The 24,591-nt window shown below is 44.6% G+C and overlaps 1 protein-coding gene across 1 annotated transcript; it reads right to left on the reverse strand.

The window, feature by feature from the left end:
- Positions 1 to 3,131: 3,131 nt before the first annotated feature.
- On the reverse strand, positions 3,132 to 24,591 carry LOC120051820 (Golgi phosphoprotein 3). The gene is made up of 4 exons (XM_038999004.1): positions 24,055 to 24,591; positions 18,331 to 18,462; positions 14,911 to 15,025; positions 3,132 to 5,061 (listed from the first exon to the last, which is right to left on the reverse strand). Exons 1-4 carry the CDS (start codon positions 24,265 to 24,267, stop codon positions 4,637 to 4,639), a joined length of 885 nt encoding a protein of 294 aa, XP_038854932.1. The 5' UTR covers positions 24,268 to 24,591; the 3' UTR covers positions 3,132 to 4,636.

Consider the following 24,591-nt stretch of genomic DNA (forward strand, 5'->3'; position numbering starts at 1 on the left):
TAAGCACATTTTTACTCCTGAACTTATGTCGGCTCGACATAACAAAAGGAGTTAAACTTAATTTGACTCAAGACATTTCAGCTTTTCCCTTTTTTTAATTCATTTGTAAACATTTCTAAAAACACAATTCCACTTTGACATTATGATTGTGTGGTAGTGTGTGTGTGTGTAGGCCAGTGACCAAAAAAATATACATTTCAAATCCATTTCAAATTCTTTAAAAACAAAATGTAGAATAAGTCAAAGGGGGGTGAATACTGTCCGAAGGCACTAAGTATGTATATATGTAACTATACATTAAGTAGCTCTATAACAGAGACAGCCCCCCCCCCCCCTTCCATTCTCGTTTCATTGTTTTATTCTGCACAGACACAACACAATCACTCGTTGTCTTGATGAGAAAGTTAAAAACAAAACTATTATTGACGTGAAGAAACAATGAGACAGGCGAATGAACGTATAAGAAAACGTCCTTTCATTCACACAGAGGAGAGAGACATCAGTACTGGATCGTTGGAGCGGTTTCTTTACTGTTACCGAATCCCGTTCAGAGGACGGACCGAAACGTAGAAACGAAAGAGGGGGGGGGGGGGGGGGAATGGGTGCGTCTCAAACGACCCCCTATTCCTTATGGGGGCTCAGGTCAAAAGTAGTGCACTATATAGGGAATAGGGCTCTGGTCTAAAGTAGTGCACTATATATATATTCCCAGCAAGACGTACCCATACCAGACAGTACTCCCAAGTTCCCTTTGGAGATCTAGGCTATAATTTCATAGATCTATATCTCTTAGGTGTCGGACAGAGTCTAGAATGAGAGTCAACATGGGGCCAGCATCCCTGTGGAAAGCTTTCGACACCTTGTAGAGTCCCATGCCCCGATGAATTTAGGCAGTTCTGAGGGGGCAAAAAGGGGGTGCAACTCCATATTAGGAAGGTGTTCCTAATGTTTTGTACACTCAGTGTCTACGTAGTAAAGTTGATTTCAGACGGAGCCTTGGTCGGGAAACCCAAACAACTTAATGAGAGGAAGCTTTTTCATTCACAAAACATGAGAGTAAAACTGAAACAGGAAACTTCAGACCATGTCGTCATGTTGGAGAGGAAATCAAATGCAAGACTTGTCAGGAAGAGAATTATCTACTATTCAATTCATATACTACTACTATGTTTCACGTACATGGAATCTGCATGTACATCACTGAGCTCCAAAAGCATTGGGACAGTGACACATTTGTTGTTTTGGCTCTGATAGAATGACTATGAGGTTAAAGTGCAGTGTGTCTGCATTAATTTGAGGGTATTTTTTATCCATATCAGGTGAACTGTTTAGAAATTAAAGCATTTTTTGTACATAGTCCTCCCACCCATTTTAGGGGACCAAAAGTATTGGGACAAATTCATTTATATGTGTATTAACCTGTTTGGGCTGCAGGGGCAGTATTGAGTAGCCGGGTAAAAGGTGCCCATTTCAAACGGCCTCGTACTCAATTCTTGCTCGTACAATATGCATATTATTATTACTATTGGATAGAAAACACTCTAGTTTCTAAAACCGTTTGAATTATATCTGTGAGTAAAACAGAACTCATTTTGCAGCAAACTCCCTGACAGGAAGTGGAAAATCTGAAATCGATGCTCTGTTCTAGGGCCTGCCTATAAATGTCCTTGATATATATCAGTATACATGCACTTCATACGTCTTCCACTAGATGTCGACAGGCAGTGAGAGAAGAAATGAAGTGTATAACTTGATCTGGGGTCGAATAAAAGCTCTTTGCATGACGTGTCACCAGTTTCCTGTTTTCTGGAGAGCGCGTGAAGGGACCTGGATTTGCCTTCTGATAAGCTGTCGTTATAGACGACTAATATCTCCGGCTTTGATTTTATTTGATACATGTGACAATATCATCGTAAAGTATGTTTTTTCAATATAGTTTTATTAGATTGAAATTTTTTCGGGACGTTAGGCGTGTTGCTTTGTCTGCGTATGTTCAGGAAGGAGAGCTTCGCGCCACTTTGCTAGCTTTCTGTGCTAATTGACTGGAGAAGAGGACATTCTAAATCCAAACAACGATTGTTCTGGACAAAGGACCCCTTGTACAACATTCTGATGGAAGATCAGCAAAAGTAGGACCCATTTTATGATGTTATTTCATATCTGTCGTACATGTGAACTAGTAGTTTGCGGCCAGGTTTTGGGCACGCTCTCGCCATAACGTAAACTGCATATCGTAATGAAGTTATTGCATTAAGAACTAGTGTATCTATCATTTCCTATACAACATGTATTTTTTAGTTATGTTTATGAATAGTTATTTGGTCAGAATATGTGTGTCAGAAAAAGTGTCAGAAAAATATCCGGACGTTGTGGGAAAAAGATGCTACGTTAGCACAATGTATAACCACTGATTTCAGCTCTAAATATGCACATTTTCGAACAAAACATAAGTGTATGTATAACCTGATGTTATAGGACTGTCATCTGATGAAGCTTATCAAGGTTAGTCAAATATTATATATCTTTTGCTGGTTTATTCGCTATCGCTAACGTGCCTATTGCTATCGCTCCTTGATGAATGAATGCGGTAGTGTGGTAGGCTATTGTAGTAAGCTAATATAATGCTATATTGTGTTTTCGCTGTAAAACACGGAAATATTGGCTGGATTCACAAGATGTTTGTCTTTAATTTGCTGTACACCATCGATTTTTCAGAAATGTTTTATGATGAGTATTTAGGTATTTGACGTTGGTGTCTGTAATTACTCTGGCTGCTTCGGTCCTATTTGTGACGGTAGCTGTGATGGTAGCTGCAATGTAAAACTGATTTATACCTCAAATATGCACATTTTTCGAACAAAATATAGATTTATTGTATAACATGTTATAAGACTGTCATCTGATGAAGTTGTTTCTTGGTTAGTTTGGTTGGTTCTTGGTTAGTTAGGTTGGCTTTGTGCATGCTACCTGTGCTGTGAAAAATGTCTGTCCTTTTTTGTATTTGGTGGTGAGCTAACATAAATATATGTGGTGTTTTCGCTGTAAAACATTTTAAAAATTGGACATGTTGGCTGGATTCACAAGGTGTTTATCTTTCATATGCTGTATTGGACTTGTTAATGTGTGAAAGTTAAATATTTCTAAAAAATATATTTTGAATTTCGCGCCCTGCACTTGAAGTGGCTGTTGTCATATTGTGCCCGGCTTCGGGCTTGCAGCCCAAAGTAGTTAAAGTAGTCATTGGGGGACAATGTACAACAACTTCTGTACTTTCTAAACGATTCACCCGATATGGATGAAATACCCTCAAATTAAAGCTGACAGTCTGCACTTTAACCCCATATAGTCATTGTATCATTTCAAACCCAAAGTGCTGGAGGACAGAGTCAAAACAACAAACACATGGGTCACTTTCCCAATACTGTTGGATCCCACGGTAGGCTATAGTGAGTAAGAGCTAGATACCAGTAGAGAATACCATACATACTTTGAAGACATTTCTGAAAGATTTGTCCAGGGAGGAAGAGGATGATGATTGGATCTTCATATTTCAGTCCAGGATTCAAAACATTGCATGTCACTCCATCAGAGGGAGTTTACATTTTATTTGTAAAAGTGAGTGATTAAATGACATCTTGCAGAGAGAAAGAGCTTGATGAAGGGAAAAGGAGAAGGACAGAGGGAGAGAGATATGTTCTGTTCAGAAAGCTGTGGGACAGGTCTGGTACAGACCATTCTGTTCAGTAAGCTGTGGGACAGGTCTGGAGCAGACCATTCTGTTCAGTAAGCTGTGGGACAGGTCTGGAGCAGACCATTCTGTTCAGTAAGCTGTGGGACAGGTCTGGAGCAGACCATTCTGTTCAGAAAGCTGTGGGACAGGTCTGGAACAGACCATTCTGTTCAGACAGGTCTGGAGCAGACCATTCTGTTCAGAAAGCTGTGGGACAAGTTTGGAACAGACCATTCTGTTCAGTAAGCTGTGGGACAGGTCTGGAGCAGACCATTCTGTTCAGTAAGCTGTGGGACAGGTCTGGAGCAGACCATTCTGTTCAGTAAGCTGTGGGACAGGTCTGGAGCAGACCATTCTGTTCAGAAAGCTGTGGGACAGGTCTGGAACAGACCATTCTGTTCAGACAGGTCTGGAGCAGACCATTCTGTTCAGAAAGCTGTGGGACAAGTTTGGAACAGACCATTCTGTTCAGTAAGCTGTGGGACAGGTCTGGAGCAGACCATTCTGTTCAGTAAGCTGTGGGACAGGTCTGGAGCAGACCATTCTGTTCAGTAAGCTGTGGGACAGGTCTGGAGCAGACCATTCTGTTCAGTAAGCTGTGGGACAGGTCTGGAGCAGACCATTCTGTTCAGTAAGCTGTGGGACAGGTCTGGAGCAGACCATTCTGTTCAGAAAGCTGTGGGACAGGTCTGGAGCAGACCATTCTGTTCAGAAAGCTGTGGGACAGGTCTGGAGCAGACCATTCTGTTCAGAAAGACAGAGGGAGGTGACCTCAAGTCACTACCTTGATGGGCCAGACAGACCAGCCCTCTCCTCTTTGTCCCTCCCCAAAACTGTCCTGTCCTCTCCCTCTACCCCACCGTCAAACCAACAGCACCCTCTGGTGTCTGAAGGTGGAAGGTCAGGTCACTTGGTAAAGGCGGCCACCACGGCCCACAACAACTCATTGGCGTTGGTCTTAGTGCTCTCCCCTTCTGGCTCCAGGTCCAAGAGCTGCCGTACTCTCTTCATGGCCAGGTCATACTGGTCGTCCAGCAGGGGGGAAAATGCATTCTCCAGGACATCAGACGAGTGGGCCAGGAAGATGAGGGCGAGCAGCCGCTTGTCCATGCGGTGCGGGTCGTTGACCCATTTCTCCAACACGGCCTCCTGAACCCTCTTGACGAGGCGTTGTTTGATGTTGTTGTTAGTGAGCGGGTGAGTGGTCATGTCGAAGAGGAGGAAGTTCTGTTTCTCCGTGGTCAGCACGCCCTTTTCCACCAGGTTCTTGGCTAGACGCTCCCTCACGTTCCTCAGCTGATAATGTAGCTTCAGAGGGTTCCACGTCTCACCTGCAAGCGGGAGGTGGGGGGGGAGATGTTAAACGTGCCACAGAGTTCAAAGCCTAAAGCATTGTGATAGAATGTGACATATGTCCACTACATCTGGCCGATAAATCAATAATTATCGAGGTAATTACTTCCCTCAATAAACATCTAAAAACGTTTAGATTCATTTTCGATAATGTCGATATAAAATAATTAGGTACAGCAGTCGATTTCACGGAGAAGTGACAATATACACGTGGAGAGGTATACAGCAACACTAAAAACCCCTTAGCACCTCGCGTGTAGCCACTATTAACTAGAGGTCGACCGATTAAATCGGGGCCGATTTCAAGTTTTCATAACAATCGGAAATCGGTATTTTTGGGCGCCGATTTTTTACATTTTTATTATTATTAATATATATATATACATATATATATTATTTTTTTTACACCTTTATTTAATCTTTATTTAACTAGGCAAGTCAGTTAAGAACACATTCTTATTTTCAATGACGGCCTAGAAACGAGGCAGAACGACAGATTTTTAACCTTGTCAGCTCGGGGGATCCAATCTTGCAACCTTACAGTTAACTAGTCCAATGCTCTAACACCTGATTACATTGCACTCCACGAGGAGCCTGCCTGTTCGCGAATGCAGTAAGCTAAGGTAAGTTGCTAGCTAGCATTAAACTTACCTTATAAAAAACAATCAATCAATGACTGTCATTGCTCCAATGTGTACTTAACCATAAACATCAATGCCTTTCTTGAAATCAATACATAGAAGTATATATTTTTAAACCTGCATATTTAGCTAAAAGAAATCCAGGTTAGCAGGCAATATTAACCAGGTGAAATTGTGTCATTTCTCTTGCGTTCATTGCACGCAGAGTCAGGGTATATGCGACAGTTTGGGCCACCTGGCTCTTTGCGAATTAATTTGCCAGAATTTTACGTAATTATGACATAACATTGAAGGTTGTGCAATGTAACAGGAATATTTAGACTCATGGATGCCACCCGTTAGATAAAATACGGAACGGAATAAACGTTTTGTTTTCGAGGTGATAGTTTCCGGATTAGTCAAAGGTATATGGTTTAGAGAGAAATAGTCGACGCGTTATAATTCCTGTAATAACTTGCGGCTGAATTTGAAAGGGGTTCCTTCGTTATTTTACCGTTCATGTCTTCCATAGAGAATGTCTTGATCTACTTCAAATAAGGTCTGTGTTTCGTGCAGGCTTAAACCGCCTCGACGTTTTGATACCCGTGTAAATCTCACTAGGATAAGGTAACGTTTGTCAACATATTTTCATCAATCCACTCTACAACATTTTTTATCTTCGCTTATATTTATCCAATATTGATCAGAGTTACCTTGTCCTATGGATATCTACAGTTATAAAATTGGCGGTGTAAGCCTACACGAAACACAGACCTTATTTTAAGTGAATCTAAAAATATCCTATGGAATAAATGAAGGAACCGCTTTTCAGATTTTGCTAGAAGGTGTCATGGGAATTATGACTCGCACTTTGGTTGTCAATTCTTACCATGCCCATTATTAAAATAGGATTTCCTGCATATAGAAATTACAGTTTTTGTTTTCAACATTCATCACAGGTAACTTAAACTCTATTTTTATTCAAACAGTTGAGAGTATTTGTCTCCTAAGCAGACTCTTCAGTATCATTGTCACTTCAGAGCTGTGTGCGTGTGTGTGTATTTATGTATTATATTAAGTTAAAATAAGTGTTCATTGTTCATTCAGTATTGTTGCAATTGTCATTATTACAAAAATGTGTGTGTGTATGATATATATATATATATATATATATATATATAACATTTTTTTTTTTTTAATAAATCGGACGATTAATCGGTATTGGCTTTTTTTGTCCTCCAATAATCGGTATCGGCATTGAAAAATCATAATCGGTCGACCTCTACTATTAACCACTAAATGAGTGATGTAGGTGAAAACAGTGGCAGTGATAGCCATGGAGAAGGAGCAGCTTCCAACAAAGAAATTATTGATAAAAAGGGTTACACTGTTTCAGTAATTTGGAAGTGGTTTGGCTTTTTGAAGTCCGACAAAGAGCAGAGAAATGTTGGGCGCAAATTGAGCCGTAGACAGGTGGCTACAAAGTCTGGTAATTACGACAAACCTTTTAAAACATCTGAAGCAAAATCACTCTTTGGAACATGCAGGAAGTTTGAGTTTGCGCCACGATATTGATAAACGCTCCTCAAGCACCAGCCAATCTAGGGATGTTTGCCCGAAGCAGTCAACACTGACAGCGTTTATGCCCTACAAGCAAACATCGAAAACACAAAGACATCACAAATGCTATTATGCATTACATTGCTAAGGACATGCTACCAATTAGCACAGTCGAAAAGGAAGGTTTCAAGAGGCTTATGAATGTAATTGACCCCAGGTACGTGCTCCCTGGCCGCAAACATGGAACAATTTCCCATAAAGTATAATTTTATGTGTAGCTCAAATGTTTTTTTTTTTTTAACTAGGCAAGTCAGTTAAGAATAACTTCTTATTTACAATGACGGCATAGGAACAGTGGGTTAACTGCCTTGTTCAGGGGCAGAACGACAGAGTTTTACCTTGTCAGCTCGGGGATTCAATCTAGCAACCTTTCGGTTACTGGCCCAACGCTCTAACCACTAGGCTACCTGCTGGTTACTGTCCCAACTCTCTAACCACTAAGCTACCTGCTGGTTACTGGCCCAACACTCTAACCACTAGGGTACCTGCTGGTTACTGTCCCAACTTTCTAACCACTAGGGTACCTGCTGGTTACTGGCCCAACACTCTAACCACTAGGCTACCTGCTGGTTACTGTCCCAACGCTCTAACCACTAGGCTACCTGCTGGTTACTGGCCCAACGCTCTAACCACGAGGCTACCTGCTGGTTACTGGCCCAACACTCTAACCACTAGGCTACCTGCTGGTTACTGGCCCAACGCTCTAACCACTAGGCTACCTGCTGGTTACTGGCCCAACGCTCTAACCACTAGGCTACCTGCTGGTTACTGGCCCAACGCTCTAACCACTAGGCTACCTGCTGGTTACTAGCCCAACGCTCTAACCACTAGGCTACCTGCTGGTTACTGGCCCAACGCTCTAACCACTAGGCTACCTGCTGGTTACTGGCCCAACGCTCTAACCACTAGGCTACCTGCTGGTTACTGTCCCAACGCTCTAACCACTAGGCTACCTGCTGGTTACTGGCCCAACGCTTTAACCACTAGGCTACCTGCTGGTTACTGTCCCAACGCTCTAACCACTAGACTACCTGCTGGTTACTGGTCCAACGCTCTAACCACTAGGCTACCTGCTGGTTACTGTCCCAACGCTCTAACCACTAGGCTACCTGCTGGTTACTAGTCTAACGCTCTAACCACTAGGCTACCTGCTGGTTACTGTCCCAACGCTCTAACCACTAGGCTACCTGCTGGTTACTGTCCCAACGCTCTAACCACTAGGCTACCTGCTGGTTACTGTCCCAACGCTCTAACCACTAGGCTACCTGCTGGTTACTGTCCCAACGCTCTAACCACTAGGCTACCTGCTGGTTACTGTCCCAACGCTCTAACCACTAGGCTACCTGCTGTTTACTGGCCACACGCTATAACCACTAGGCTACCTGCTGGTTACTAGCCCAGCACTCTAACCACGAGGCTACCTGCTGGTTACTGTCCCAACGCTCTAACCACTAGGCTACCTGCTGGTTACTAGTCTAACGTCTAACGCTCTAACCACTAGGCTACCTGCTGGTTACTGTCCCAACGCTCTAACCACTAGGCTACCTGCTGGTTACTGTCCCAACGCTCTAACCACTAGGCTACCTGCTGGTTACTGTCCCAACTCTCTAACCACTAAGCTACCTGCTGGTTACTGGCCCAACACTCTAACCACTAGGGTACCTGCTGGTTACTGTCCCAACGCTCTAACCACTAGGGTACCTGCTGGTTACTGGCACAACACTCTAACCACTAGGCTAACTGCTGGTTACTGTCCCAACGCTCTAACCACTAGGCTACCTGCTGGTTACTGGCCCAACGCTCTAACCACGAGGCTACCTGCTGGTTACTGGCCCAACACTCTAACCACTAGGCTACCTGCTGGTTACTGGCCCAACGCTCTAACCACTAGGCTACCTGCTGGTTACTAGCCCAACGCTCTAACCACTAGGCTACCTGCTGGTTACTGGCCCAACGCTCTAACCACTAGGCTACCTGCTGGTTACTGTCCCAACGCTCTAACCACTAGGCTACCTGCTGGTTACTGTCCCAACGCTCTAACCACTAGGCTACCTGCTGGTTACTGTCCCAACGCTCTAACCACTAGGCTACCTGCTGGTTACTGTCCCAACGCTCTAACCACTAGGCTACCTGCTGTTTACTGGCCACACGCTATAACCACTAGGCTACCTGCTGGTTACTAGCCCAGCACTCTAACCACGAGGCTACCTGCTGGTTACTGTCCCAACGCTCTAACCACTAGGCTACCTGCTGGTTACTAGTCTAACGTCTAACGCTCTAACCACTAGGCTACCTGCTGGTTACTGTCCCAACGCTCTAACCACTAGGCTACCTGCTGGTTACTGGCCCAACGCTCTAACCACTAGGCTACCTGCTGGTTACTGTCCCAACGCTCTAACCACTAGGCTACCTGCTGGTTACTGTCCCACCGCTCTAACCACTAGGCTACCTGCTGGTTACTGTCCCAACGCTCTAACCACTAGGCTACCTGCTGGTTACTGGCCCAACGCTCTAACCACTAGGCTACCTGCTGGTTACTGGCCCAACGCTCTAACCACTAGGCTACCTGCTGGTTACTGTCCCAACGCTCTAACCACTAGGCTACCTGCTGGTTACTGTCCCAACGCTCTAACCACTAGGCTACCTGCTGGTTACTGTCCCAACGCTCTAACCACTAGGCTACCTACTGGTTACTGTCCCAACGCTCTAACCACTAGGCTACCTGCTGGTTACTGTCCCAACGCTCTAACCACTAGGCTACCTGCTGGTTACTGTCCCAACGCTCTAACCACTAGGCTACCTGCTGGTTACTGTCCCAACGCTCTAACCACTAGGCTACCTGCTGGTTACTGTCCCAACGCTCTAACCACTAGGCTACCTGCTGGTTACTGTCCCAACACTCTAACCACTAGGCTACCTGCTGGTAACTGGCCCAACGCTCTAACCACTAGGCTACCTGCTGGTTACTGGCCCAACGCTCTAACCACTAGGCTACCTGCTGGTTACTGTCCCAACGCTCTAACCACTAGGCTACCTGCTGGTTACTGGCCCAACGCTTTAACCACTAGGCTACCTGCTGGTTACTGTCCCAACGCTCTAACCACTAGACTACCTGCTGGTTACTGGTCCAACGCTCTAACCACTAGGCTACCTGCTGGTTACTGTCCCAACGCTCTAACCACTAGGCTACCTGCTGGTTACTAGTCTAACGCTCTAACCACTAGGCTACCTGCTGGTTACTGTCCCAACGCTCTAACCACTAGGCTACCTGCTGGTTACTGTCCCAACGCTCTAACCACTAGGCTACCTGCTGGTTACTGTCCCAACGCTCTAACCACTAGGCTACCTGCTGGTTACTGTCCCAACGCTCTAACCACTAGGCTACCTGCTGGTTACTGTCCCAACGCTCTAACCACTAGGCTACCTGCTGGTTACTGTCCCAACGCTCTTACCACTAGGCTACCTGCTGTTTACTGGCCACACGCTATAACCACTAGGCTACCTGCTGGTTACTAGCCCAGCACTCTAACCACGAGGCTACCTGCTGGTTACTGTCCCAACGCTCTAACCACTAGGCTACCTGCTGGTTACTAGTCTAACGTCTAACGCTCTAACCACTAGGCTACCTGCTGGTTACTGTCCCAACGCTCTAACCACTAGGCTACCTGCTGGTTACTGTCCCAACACTCTAACCACTAGGCTACCTGCTGGTTACTGTCCCAACGCTCTAACCACTAGGCTACCTGCTGGTTACTGTCCCACCGCTCTAACCACGAGGCTACCTGCTGGTTACTGTCCCAACGCTCTAACCACTAGGCTACCTGCTGGTTACTGTCCCAACGCTCTAACCACTAGGCTACCTGCTGGTTACTGTCCCAACGCTCTAACCACTAGGCTACCTGCTGGTTACTGTCCCAACGCTCTAACCACTAGGCTACCTGCTGGTTACTGGCCCAACGCTCTAACCACTAGGCTACCTGCTGGTTACTGGCCCAACGCTCTAACCACTAGGCTACCTGCTGGTTACTGGCCCAACGCTCTAACCACTAGGCTACCTGCTGGTTACTGTCCCAACGCTCTAACCACTAGGCTACCTGCTGGTTACTGTCCCAACGCTCTAACCACTAGGCTACCTGCTGGTTACTGTCCCAACGCTCTAACCACTAGGCTACCTGCTGGTTACTGTCCCAACGCTCTAACCACTAGGCTACCTGCTGGTTACTGGCCCAACGCTCTAACCACTAGGCTACCTGCTGGTTACTGTCCCAACGCTCTAACCACTAGGCTACCTGCTGGTTACTGGCCCAACGCTCTAACCACTAGGCTACCTGCTGGTTACTGGCCAAACACTCTAACCACTAGGCTACCTGCTGGTAACTGGCCCAACGCTCTAACCACTAGGCTACCTGCTGGTTACTGGCCCAACGCTCTAACCACTAGGCTACCTGCTGGTTACTGGCCCAACGCTCTAACCACTAGGCTACCTGCTGGTTACTGGCCCAACGCTTTAACCACTAGGCTACCTGCTGGTTACTGTCCCAACGCTCTAACCACTAGGCTACCTGCTGGTTACTGGCCCAACGCTCTAACCACTAGGCTACCTGCTGGTTACTGGCCCAACACTCTAACCACTAGGCTACCTGCTGGTAACTGGCCCAACGCTCTAACCAATTGGCTACCTGCTGGTTACTGGCCCAACGCTCTAACCACTAGGCTACCTGCTGGTTACTGTCCCAACGCTCTAACCACTAGGCTACCTGCTGGTTACTGGCCCAACGCTTTAACGACTAGGCTACCTGCTGGTTACTGTCCCAACGCTCTAACCACTAGACTACCTGCTGGTTACTGGTCCAACGCTCTAACCACTAGGCTACCTGCTGGTTACTGGTCCAACGCTCTAACCACTAGGCTACCTGCTGGTTACTGTCCCAACGCTCTAACCACTAGGCTACCTGCTGGTTACTGTCCCAACGCTCTAACCACTAGGCTACCTGCTGGTTACTGTCCCAACGCTCTAACCACTAGGATACCTGCTGGTTACTGGCCCAACGCTCTAACCACTAGGCTACCTGCTGGTTACTGGCCCAACACTCTAACCACTAGGCTACCTGCTGGTTACTGGCCCAGCACTCTAACCACTAGGCTACCTGCTGGTTACTGTCCCAACGCTCTAACCACTAGGCTACCTGCTGGTTACTAGTCTAACGCTCTAACCACTAGGCTACCTGCTGGTTACTGTCCCAACGCTCTAACCACTAGGCTACCTGCTGGTTACTGTCCCAACGCTCTAACCACTAGGCTACCTGCTGGTTACTGTCCCAACGCTCTAACCACTAGGCTACCTGCTGGTTACTGTCCCAACACTCTAACCACTAGGCTACCTGCTGGTAACTGGCCCAACGCTCTAACCACTAGGCTACCTGCTGGTTACTGGCCCAACGCTCTAACCACAAAGCTACCTGCTGGTTACTGTCCCAACGCTCTAACCACTAGGCTACCTGCTGGTTACTGGCCCAACGCTTTAACCACTAGGCTACCTGCTGGTTACTGTCCCAACGCTCTAACCACTAGGCTACCTGCTGGTTACTGGCCCAACGCTCTAACCGCTAGGCTACCTGCTGGTTACTTTCCCAACGCTCTAACCACTAGGCTACCTGCTGGTTACTTTCCCAACGCTCTAACCACTAGGCTACCTGCTGGTTACTGTCCCAACGCTCCAACCACTAGGCTACCTGCTGGTTACTGGCCCAACGCTCTAACCGCTAGGCTACCTGCTGGTTACTGGCCCAACGCTCTAACCACTAGGCTACCTGCTGGTTACTGGCCCAACGCTCTAACCACTAGGCTACCTACTGGTTACTGGCCCAACGCTCTAACCACTAGGCTACCTGCTGGTTACTGGCCCAACGCTCTAACCACTAGGCTACCTGCTGGTTACTGGCTCAACGCTCTAACCATTAGGCTACCTGCTGGTTACTGGCCCAACGCTCTAACCACTAGGCTACCTGCTGGTTACTGTCCCAACGCTCTAACCACTAGGCTACCTGCTGGTTACTGTCCCAACGCTCTAACCACTACGCTACCTGCTGGTTACTAGTCTAACGCTCTAACCACTAGGCTACCTGCTGGTTACTGTCCCAACGCTCTAACCACTAGGCTACCTGCTGGTTACTGTCCCAACGCTCTAACCACTAGGCTACCTGCTGGTTACTAGTCTAACGCTCTAACCACTAGGCTACCTGCTGGTTACTGTCCCAACGCTCTAACCACTAGGCTACCTGCTGGTTACTGGCCCAACGCTCTAACCGCTAGGCTACCTGCTGGTTACTGGCCCAACGCTCTAACCACTAGGCTACCTGCTGGTTACTGGCCCAACGCTCTAACCACTAGGCTACCTGCTGGTTACTGGCCCAACACTCTAACCACTAGGCTACCTGCTGGTTATTGGCCCAACGCTCTAACCGCTAGGCTACCTGCTGGTTACTTTCCCAACGCTCTAACCACTAGGCTACCTGCTGGTTACTTTCCCAACGCTCTAACCACTAGGCTACCTGCTGGTTACTGTCCCAACGCTCCAACCACTAGGCTACCTGCTGGTTACTGGCCCAACGCTCTAACCGCTAGGCTACCTGCTGGTTACTGGCCCAACGCTCTAACCACTAGGCTACCTGCTGGTTACTGGCCCAACGCTCTAACCACTAGGCTACCTGCTGGTTACTGTCCCAACGCTCTAACCACTAGGCTACCTGCTGGTCTAACCACTAGAACTACCTGCTGGTTACTGTCCCAACGCTCTAACCACTAGGGTACCTGCTGGTTACTAGTCCAACGCTCTAACCACTTGGCTACCTGCTGGTTACTGTCCCAACGCTCTAACCATTAGGCTACCTGCTGGTTACTGGCCCAACGCTCTAACCACTTGGCTACCTGCTGGTTACTGTCCCAACGCTCTAACCACTAGGCTACCTACTGGTTACTGGCCCAACGCTCTAACCACTAGGCTACGGTTTGTTCAGGCATTAGACATTCTTGAGTCTGAAGCAGATATGCACCTTTTAAACATTATTTGATTAATATTGTGATAATTATCGTTATCGAATGTAAAAATATATAGATATTGTGATAATTGATTTGCCATATCGCCCAGCCATAATGCCCATACAGTGAGACGCTTAAGACAGTGCTACAGGGAAACAGGACGGACAGCTGATAATTGATTTGCCATATCGCCCAGCCCTAATGTCCACAACTCAATAACAGTCCAATCAAATTGCAGTGGGGAGAGAAATCATCCAAAGGGGTTTGGCTTTCATGTTATTTTATTATTCTCTTGTTGCATCTCATTAGCAACGTAGCTGCATTCATTAGTATTAAACCGGTTCGTTAGTATTATAATACCGGTTCGTTAGTATTAAAATACCGGTTCATTAGTATTAAAATACCGGTCCATTAGTATTATAATACCGGTTCATTAGTATTATAATACCGGTTCATTAGTATTATAATACCGGTTCATTAGTATTATAATACCGGTCCACTCTGTTAGTAGTAAACCTCGATGTTAAAGTGTGGTTCTAACACACTCACCGCTGAGCAGCTCAATCCAGCTCTGCACCGTCTCTGGGGGCTGGGTCTCCTTTACGTGTTTCAGAGCCTCGTCCAATAGCACGTCTCCCGTCGGAGCATCCGACTTACAGATCACCTAGGAGACACAATACAACGAGACAGAATGAAAACACAACCTGTACTGCCATTCAATGACTTACAGATCACCTAGGAGACACACAATACAAAAACCACAACAGCTTTAGTCGACTGTATATAGAACACAGTCAGAATGAACAATACTGCCACCCAATGACCTATAGATCCTAGAGATGAGGCAACCACACAGTCAGAACACAACTTCTAGACTAATTACGAGTCTGAATCAGCAGAAGAATACTTTCTTGTCCATTGTCTTTAAAAAAATAAAAATAATGTGTCAAGGGAAGCCAGTGAGCATCTGACCAAGCTCAAATGATTGGTCCTGGTGGGGGAGAAAAAAAAAAAAGATGTGTCAATGGAAGCTAGCTTGGATTTGGCTTCTCTCCTATCAAATTGTTTTGAGAGCATACATTACTGGATTTGGCTTCTCTCCTATCAAATTGTTTTGAGAGCATACATCACTAACAGAAACATGAAAGAGAGAATGGCATTGGCGTCACTCTACATGTTTTTTTCTACTTGCAACGAAGGCACGTACACACAAACACAAATCAGAACCATAGACACCCACATCATATTTAGCTTATGTCAATAGGACTAAATTGTTTTCGGGTATCTTTTAGTTGTCACGTTGATGTTGAAATGGTGCTGGAATAGTGGAGGCAGCTCCTGTTTTCTATGTGACTTGCGGTAATAACTCTGTGGTTTTAAATCAATAGTTGTTTAGTGGTTCGAAAATAAATAATAATCACCAGGTTGTTCGAAACTGCTCTTCATTTCGGGAACCGAGCAGGTCAGGAGACAGAAACCACTGCAGAGTCAGCAGTGTGTCGAAAGTCAGGAATTGTTACTCTTTGTAACAAAGATAAAATGGCGCAGAGAGCGCAAAAGGACATTTAAACACACTTTCTTGGGCTCCCGAGTGGCGCAGTGGTCTAAGACACTGCATCTCAGTGCAAGAGGCGTCACTACAGTCCCCGGTTCGATTCCAGGCTGTATCACATCCGGGCCGAGTCCCATAGGGCGGCTTACAATTGGCCCAGTGTCGTCCGGGATTGACCGTCATTGGAAATAAGAATTTGTTCTTAACTGACTTGCCTAGTTAAATAAAAAGTAAAAAAAAATATATATTTTTTTTTAAATCTTCACTATTAAAACTGTTGATATTACTTGAATATCTTTCTTCTGATTTTCCTGTCATTAAAAGAGGGTTTAATGGTGATTTTACTGTAGCATACAGAGTGTGCAAAGGAACCATGGTCATGTCTGTACCCTACAGGCTACGTTCTTCATCTGCCTGCGGCTATGGAAACCTGACCTGTTCACCGGACGTGCTACCTGTCCCAGACCTGCTGTTTTCAACTCTCTAGAGACCGCAGGAGCGGTAGAGATACTCTTAATGATCGGCTATGAAAAGCCAACTGACATTTACTCCTGAGGTGATGACTTGTTGAACCTTCGACAACTACTGTGATTATTATTATTATTTGACCATGCTGGTCATTTATGAACATTTGAACATCTTGGCCATGTTCTGTTATAATCTCCACCCGGCACAGCCAGAAGAGGACTGGCCACCCCTCATAGCCTGGTTCCTCTCTAGGTTTCTTCCTAGGTTTTGGCCTTTCTAGGGAGTTTTTCCTAGCCACCGTGCTTCTATACCTGCATTGCTTGCTGTTTGGGGTTTTAGGCTGGGTTTCTGTACAGCACTTTGAGATATCTGCTGATGTAAGAAGGGCTATATAAATACATTTGATTTGATGGGGAATGTGTAACGGTCTCCCGGACAACAACAAAAAACAAGTCTCAGGATTTGCCACGCTGAATCCTTACAATCAACGCTGCGGTACCAATGGCTCTATCCGTCTCCCTATAAATTAGAGGCGTTTACTACCCAGAAACTAGAATCAAGTTCTTTAAGGCAAGGCCACATCCGTGGGACAAAATTATCCCATCTCCTTGGAAACCCAAAACTCAGATCGAGGAAGCGTTATCCAACTCAGACAGAAGAATCACCTGAGAGGAACTTGGCCGAGCAACACTCCGTTCACTCACGACGACCCGCTGGGTTTTTATCTTTCCCTAAGAGGACCGGAACATTCCACTACACCTTAGTGCCTTAAACTTTATATCTTTGGACTGAACAGATTTGAGGACTGAGTCTGATAAATAGAGAGAACAGGCCGTCTCTCAATGTGGGCTCCTATGCGTGAGCTCCGACGAGGGAAGAAGCTTCTTCGAGCTGTCAGAAACACTGATCTTTTCCCCCGTTTCATCTCTGTCAAATCTGAAAACCCAACTGAACCAAAACGACAATCAGCTCAAAATGCACGTCAATACATCATTGCATTTGATTTCCCTTTTGGGTGACGCTGTGTCTGTGTGAAAGTGGTGGCAGATGCTGATTACTGTAAGACTGTTAGCTGGATTGACATATCAATAACCAATATTGTCCTGGCACTGTCCACAGAGGGTGTTAACCTGTAACCGGGCCTGTTAACCCCTGGTTAGGGAACCTTTAGTATTCACGACTGTGAAGTTTTACTGATGTAGTAGTCTCTCAACACTTCTCCTGTTCTCACGAAAAATAACTTATAATTCTCCAAAGTCCTGTTAACGTGTCGCCTGTACTCTGCCTGTGAGTAGGCTACATCAAACTATTCAATTGATCTGTAGAGTTCCACACGTCGGCGATTGTACCGCATTCCGTTGGGTCTGTTAAGGCAACTGTATCTATCTCATTTTCAATCTCTTAGTTTTAGTAATAAAACTTTGAATTCAATCCGTTGTTGCATTGAAGTCCTTCACGAGCGATTGGATTCTCCAAGTCTGAGAGCTCGACGACCATTCATGAGAATATAGTAAATTGACTGTTGATTAGGACTATTGTTGATATAGGATTAAATGGTATAACAGGTAACTACTGATAGGAGTTCATTCAAAACCCTTAAATGGTGCCCCTCAGATTAATTTGAATAGGAAACCAAATAAGAGCAATTTAATCAGTCAATGATCTTGAATATCCAGAGCCAAAGTCACATCACCAACAACACACACTTTTTTTTATATGTTTACCTTTATTTAACTAGGGAAGTCAGTTAAGAACAAATTCTTATTTTCAATGACAGCCTAGGAATCAGTGGGTTTAAACTGCCTTGTTCAGGGGGCAGAACAACAGATTTTGTACCTTGTCAGCTCGGGGGATTCGATCTTGCAACCTTCCGGTTACTAGTCCAACGCTCTAACCACTAGGCTACCCTGCCGCCACTTAAGAGAGTTCAGTTGATCAAGATTCCCTACCTTCCTGGCGAGCAGGCTTTTCCTCCTCATGCCACAGGCTTCCAGCTGTAGTCGTCCTCTGATGGCCAGCTCTATGAGCATGCAGCCGCGCAGACCCGACGAGATGCAGTCGTTCCAGAACGACGTGTAGCCCTGAGAGAGGAGGACAGGGGTGAGCGTGTGTGTGTGTGTGTGTGTGTGTGTGTGTGTGTGTGTGTGTGTAAGGAAGCTGCAACACAGGCCTGACGAGATGGTCGTTAAAGAACAACATGTAGCCCTGAACACAGAGAGAAGACACTGTGTGTTTGTGTGTGTGTGTGTGTGTGTGTGTGTGTGTGTGTGTGTGTGTGTGTGTGTGTGTGTGTGTGTGAGAGAGAGAATGCAGATCACCGAGCTGTCCTGTAGCCTTCACTCTCTGAACCGATAGGATCACAGTGGTCAGCCTGCTGTTTAGGAGACTAATGCCCGTGTGACTGCTGACTGTGACCCCAGATCCAGCATTTATTCTATGAGTGTAGAGCTGTAGCGGTAATTACATGTTATCAGTCGGTTATTGTCTGACTGCCGGGTCTCAAGGTAATTGACCGTTAAATTAACAAACACGTTTAGTATCTCCAGGCCTCCACACATAGAAGCCTTTGGAACATCTACAATATAACAAGTCTAAAAAATCAATTTAATATAAACCATAACAATAAATCCATTACTTATTTTAGGTAGGTGTAAAGAAACAGGATATGACGAAAATGTATTTCAGCATTTCAGAAAATAAAATTGGTCCTACTTACTGAATGTTATCTGGCTATGCTCCTTGCCATAAGCTGTAGGCTTGTTCATTTAGCAGACAAGATATGCTTAGAAATCCTATTCAAAAACAAATTCACTAAATTGTAGACTAACTCTGTAAGCCGCCCTGCACAATCAATGAACCAACAGCATCACCAAGGCCTATACGTTCTCTCCCAGACTTGTGGATAGAAAGTGGAGCGTAACATAAGGTAATCAGTCCATCCAGTATACATAATAAGTCTACACTCAAAAGGAAATTACTAGAATTTGTTTAATTTTTGGAATATACGCTAGACCAATGAAAAGACATCTTAACTTCTTGTCAAAACGGGGGCGCTGTTTTCACTTTGGAAAAAATCGTGCCCAAATGAAACGTCCTCATACTCTGTTCTAGATCATACAATATGCATATTAGTATTACTATTGGATAGAAAACACTCTCAAGTTTCTAAAACTGTTTGAATTATATCTGTGAGTAAAACAGAACTCATTTGGCAGCAAACTTCCATACAGGAAGTGAAAAATCTGAAAACGAGGCTCTGTTTCAGGGCCTGCCTATTCAACTGGCTTTTATTTATCGATATGCATGCACTAGATGTCAACAGGCAGTGGAAGGTGGAATGGGGTGTCTAGCTTGATCTGAGGCCGAACAAGAGCTTTTGGAGTGGACAGGTCCGGTATTTTCTTTGTCTTCGACGGCGAGCGAGGGACCTCGACATTGTCTTCTGAAAAGCGTTCGGTATACACGGCGAATTGCAATCCAAGTTGTCAGACCCCGGTGGCTTGTCATTGTTGCTAGACAACAATCATTGTTTCACCTCTTCCACACTAACTTTACGGAATTCAGAATTACAATGCTTGTCTTTCATAATTTGGTCAAATATACTTGGATGTGTAGTGTCAGCGTTTGTTGCTGGCATGTCTAAGTTTGCTAATCTTGCCAATAAAAAAATGATTAATGTAGTTGGCAATATCAGTCGTTTTTGTGATGAGTGAACCATCTGAGTCAATGAATGATGGAGCAGAGTTTGCCTTTTTACTCAAAATGTCATTTAAGGTGCTCCAAAGCTTTTTACTATCATTCTTTATGTCATTTATCTTTGTTTCATAGTGTAGTTTCTTCTTCTTTTTATTCAGTTTAGTCACATGATTTCTCAATTTGTCGTACGTTTGCCAATCGGTTGTACAGCCAGACTTATTTGCCATTCCTTTTGCCTCATCCCTCTCAACCATAAAATTGTTCAATTTCCTCATCAATCCACGGGGGATTTTTTTTTAAATTTATTTGGTAATTTTCTTAAAAATGGGTGCATGCTTATTAGTAACTGTGATAAGCAACTTCCCCGTTACATATATCACCAGTAGTACATTCACCTTTAATTCCTATCATTTCTCATTTAAAATGTTTGTTTGGTTATTAAGGTCATTTCTGTTCATTCATGTAATATATTACCATTCTAGTCTTATACCATTCTCGTTTTCGAAGTGGAGACATTGTTTGCAGAGCGCACAACCTATGCATACACTTGTGAGAAACACGTTTTGGTTCATTTCATTCATGAGTTGTATTTTTATTTTGTCCATGGTCTTTTGTTTGGAGCACTCCTGTCAACATTGGAATAAAGCCCACACAGCGATAGAGTTACGCAACATCCTCTGGGTATGTCTGTAACAAAAGTTCAACCTTTACCTTCTGCTACCGTTTCCGTCAAGCCGTCTACGCAGACAGTTTTAACGCATACGTTTGATAAATCCAATGTGTGCACCACACAGAACGCACTGCAACTGCCTCTGCAACCGCAATGCTGCAAGGCAAACGCAGCATTCCATTGGAAATTAACGTACTTCTGGTGTACCAAAAGGCAAATGACGCTGTCGGTGTGAAGTAGGCCTATAGGGCTAGAAGAAGGCCTATAGGCTACCTGGCCTGCACGTAAATGTAGGCCTATAAAATGTGCCCATTTGGGGATCTGATAGTGTTTCTGATTGGCTTAACACACCATTAATGAGCTGTGGAGCTGCTCAAAGTAATGTTTTCTTCACCTCAAAACAGCAAGCAAAAATAGTGTTTTTACGAGTCTGTTTTTACATCCATTGAGAAAGAGAGTAGTTTCTCAATGCATTTGGAAACTATTTCCAGCTCTCTCCCTTTCAATAACTACTCAGTGTGAAAGGGAATAATGTCATGCTCTGATCCTTTGCGCAAATAGCCTACAGCTGTGTCTGTCCCGAGCTCACTGGCGGGGGAAACTGAGGGCCCAGGATATTCCCGAGCTCACTGGCACAGGAAACTGAGGGCCCAGAATATTCCCGAGCTCACTGGTGCAGGAAATTGATGGCCCAGAATATTTTATACAATATTGCAAGTTTGCTGGCATGACCTTCGGGGCAGACCCAAATCAATAGTTGATACAATGTTTCCACCTGAGAAAGGTTGCAGACTCCATGTGTAGCCTATTACAGCGTGGCCTATTACAGCGTAGCCTATCACAGCGTGGCCTATCACAGCGTGGCCTATCACAGCGTGGCCTATCACAGCGTGGCCTATCACAGCGTGGCCTATTACAGCGTGGCCTATTACAGCGTGGCCTATTACAGCGTGGCCTATTACAGCGTGGCCTATAACAGCGTGGCCTATAACAGCGTGGCCTATAACAGCGTAGCCTATAACAGCGTAGCCTATAACAGCGTAGCCTATTACAGCGTGGCCTATCACAGCGTGGCCTATCACAGCGTGGCCTATCACAGCGTAGCCTATCACAGCGTAGCCTATCACAGCGTGGCCTATTACAGCGTGGCCTATCACAGCGTGGCCTATCACAGCGTAGCCTATTACAGCGTGGCCTATTACAGCGTGGCCTATTACCGGCAACTTCAGGAGAGTAGCAGCTGAATCTACTGAAGCCAGAAGGAGTGGGTCAGGTCTTGATCTCTGGTGTCCTCGAGTCATGTGTGTCTTATTTCGTCACAAAGTGCGCTTAAAGCATCAGACAAGCTTAATGCCTATATTGTTGATTTTATTAAAGTTTTTTTTTTTAATTGACCAAGAACTGCCGACTTTCGGTTGACTAAGATTTTTTTTAGCCAGGGACAGCCCTAGTGTGTTGACTTTGATCGGGTAGGTGTGCCTGGTCTGTTTAATGAACAAAATATTGATTTCATTTGAATGGCGCAGCAATGGCTGTACAGACTCGTAAACATAGTCCTAATAAAACTCTAAATATGCTATTATATATATATTTTTTATTAAATACATTAATCTTATGTTTCTTAGGACCTACCGAAACAAATGACTAATGGATTTATTTTTCATGCTGCATCTTCAATGGATTTATTAAAATAGACCCCACCCACAACTGCACCGCCACTACTACCGCCACGCCGGCATGCACACGGGATGTGTAAAAGGTGTATGCAGGCAAGAACGTGGGAAAAATGGGCCTGTTTGTAAAGGGGGTCATATAAACGTGAAAAACGTGAAAGCAGTACTGTACAAGCTTGCATTTTCACCTCATAAAATGTAGTGGAATTACACATCCTTTCGACCTCAGATTGGTGATGTTAGTATAAAAGTTAGTATAATGTTAGTATAAAAGTTAGTATGTTAGTATAAAAGTTTATAGTAACATCACTATGACATAAGATTGATTGCTTGTTAAAACATAAATATCTTTGGTACTTTTTTGTACCATTGATTTTCGTCACACATAGAACCACTTGGAACGTAGAGTTAATGAAACGGCATGGAAAATTGTCTCTCTCTAAAAATAAATTGGCCACACACCAATACATGGATTTGACAATCAAACTATTACTTAAAATAGCAGCCAATCTAGTCACTGTTGATAAACTATATGTCGCGTTGTGATTCATTTAAGATAATTAACAGAAAAAAACGTGGATTGTTACCTTTTCCCTGATTACAGCCCCCCCCCCCAAAAAAAGAAATCAACATTCCTAAATATAGATATAAGCCTAATGTAAACTCTCATCAAACCAACCATGTATAGGTTATTCCACATTCCTGTGTAGCCTCTGAATAAATAGGGTTAGTTTAAACAGCGCGATACCACAAACGTTTGCTCCCTGTTCTATTGATTTCAGTGTGACATCGATGGAAGTGATTAACAAACAAAAAAACATTGCGTTACACTTACTTGAATCAAAACGCAACACTTCAAAATGTAGCTGGATGTTTTCTGCAGGTTAGTTCTAACAGCGCGTACAACCCGATTCCCCCCTAATCAATATCATCGACGTATTGTCACTTTTCAAAACAGGGTTTTCCTTGCATGGTGAGTTTCTAAGGTGAAAGCTTAAAAAAATGTAATATGATTACTATTGTTTCACATGTATGTGTAGATACACTATGTTTAGGTTTTCAATAAACAAACTGTTTGTGCATATTGGTTATTGATTCGGACACATTAAAACTGTGTTTGGATTGGGCTATTTATCAAAATGTCTTGTCAACAGGAAGCATCATTTCCAACTTAAGTTTATAGGAATATACATTTAACATTCAACATTAATTTACAATGGTATTGTACTTAAGCAAGTAAAAACTGCTGAATGAGTCCAAAAACGTGCTGCCATGAATTTATTTGTAAGACATAGCTACCAGAAATGACCAAAACGAGTTTGCCCTGTATATTACAAGCCGAGCAACATACACCATCATAGTACGGAAGACGCCTGAGCTGTGAAGCTAAGTGAAACTGGCTAACTTTAGAAAACCCTGAGTAGATCTAGCTTCCTTCGTAGGATACCCCTCAGGTTACTACTTACTGTAGCTAGTTGACATTAGCATTTATTCGATGTTGACAAAATGAAGATAGCTAACGTTAGCGAATTTTTATGAGATCTTTGAGTAGCGTTAACTTACGTTACCTAACCAGCTAAATACTATAATATGGTTTTAGCTGTAAAATAATATAATACATGTCATTGTTATACCTCGCGGTCCTTCAATCCCAAGAGTAACACTTCTTCCATCAAAGTGAGTCGAGTTTCTTTGGAGTCTCCCTTGTCATCGTCCTCCTCCTCTTCTCCGCGGTGGGTCTCGAAGTCCTCATCCCCGGACCCTCTGTCCTTGTCCGCGGCAGAGCTACGAGAGGCCTCGGTCCGCCTCTGCACTAGGCCCGAACTCCGCTGTGTTAGGGAAGTCATATTTACAACAAGTCCTAACAACGTCAAAAGACGAAACCCCTCGCCTCGGACTCAAACTGGCCGATATTATAAACCACTTAAATGTGTCCTACACACACAGCTTCGGACGACTGTTTTAACCCTGGTTTTAACTATACTACAACGAAAGTAGCGACACAGAAGCAATGTTTCAGTTTCCCTCCTTCCACTGGTAGTTTATCCAATATGGCGGCAGGTGATAACGAGAACAGTGAATGTGGCGCTTGGGCAGGTATTCCAAAACTGGGGTAGGCAATGCCGTCGGGGGTACGACAAAATGTTATTCACATTTACCCCCCCCCCCCT

This window comes from Salvelinus namaycush, chromosome 1, assembly GCF_016432855.1.
Source record: "Salvelinus namaycush isolate Seneca chromosome 1, SaNama_1.0, whole genome shotgun sequence".
Lineage (NCBI taxonomy): Eukaryota > Metazoa > Chordata > Actinopteri > Salmoniformes > Salmonidae > Salvelinus > Salvelinus namaycush.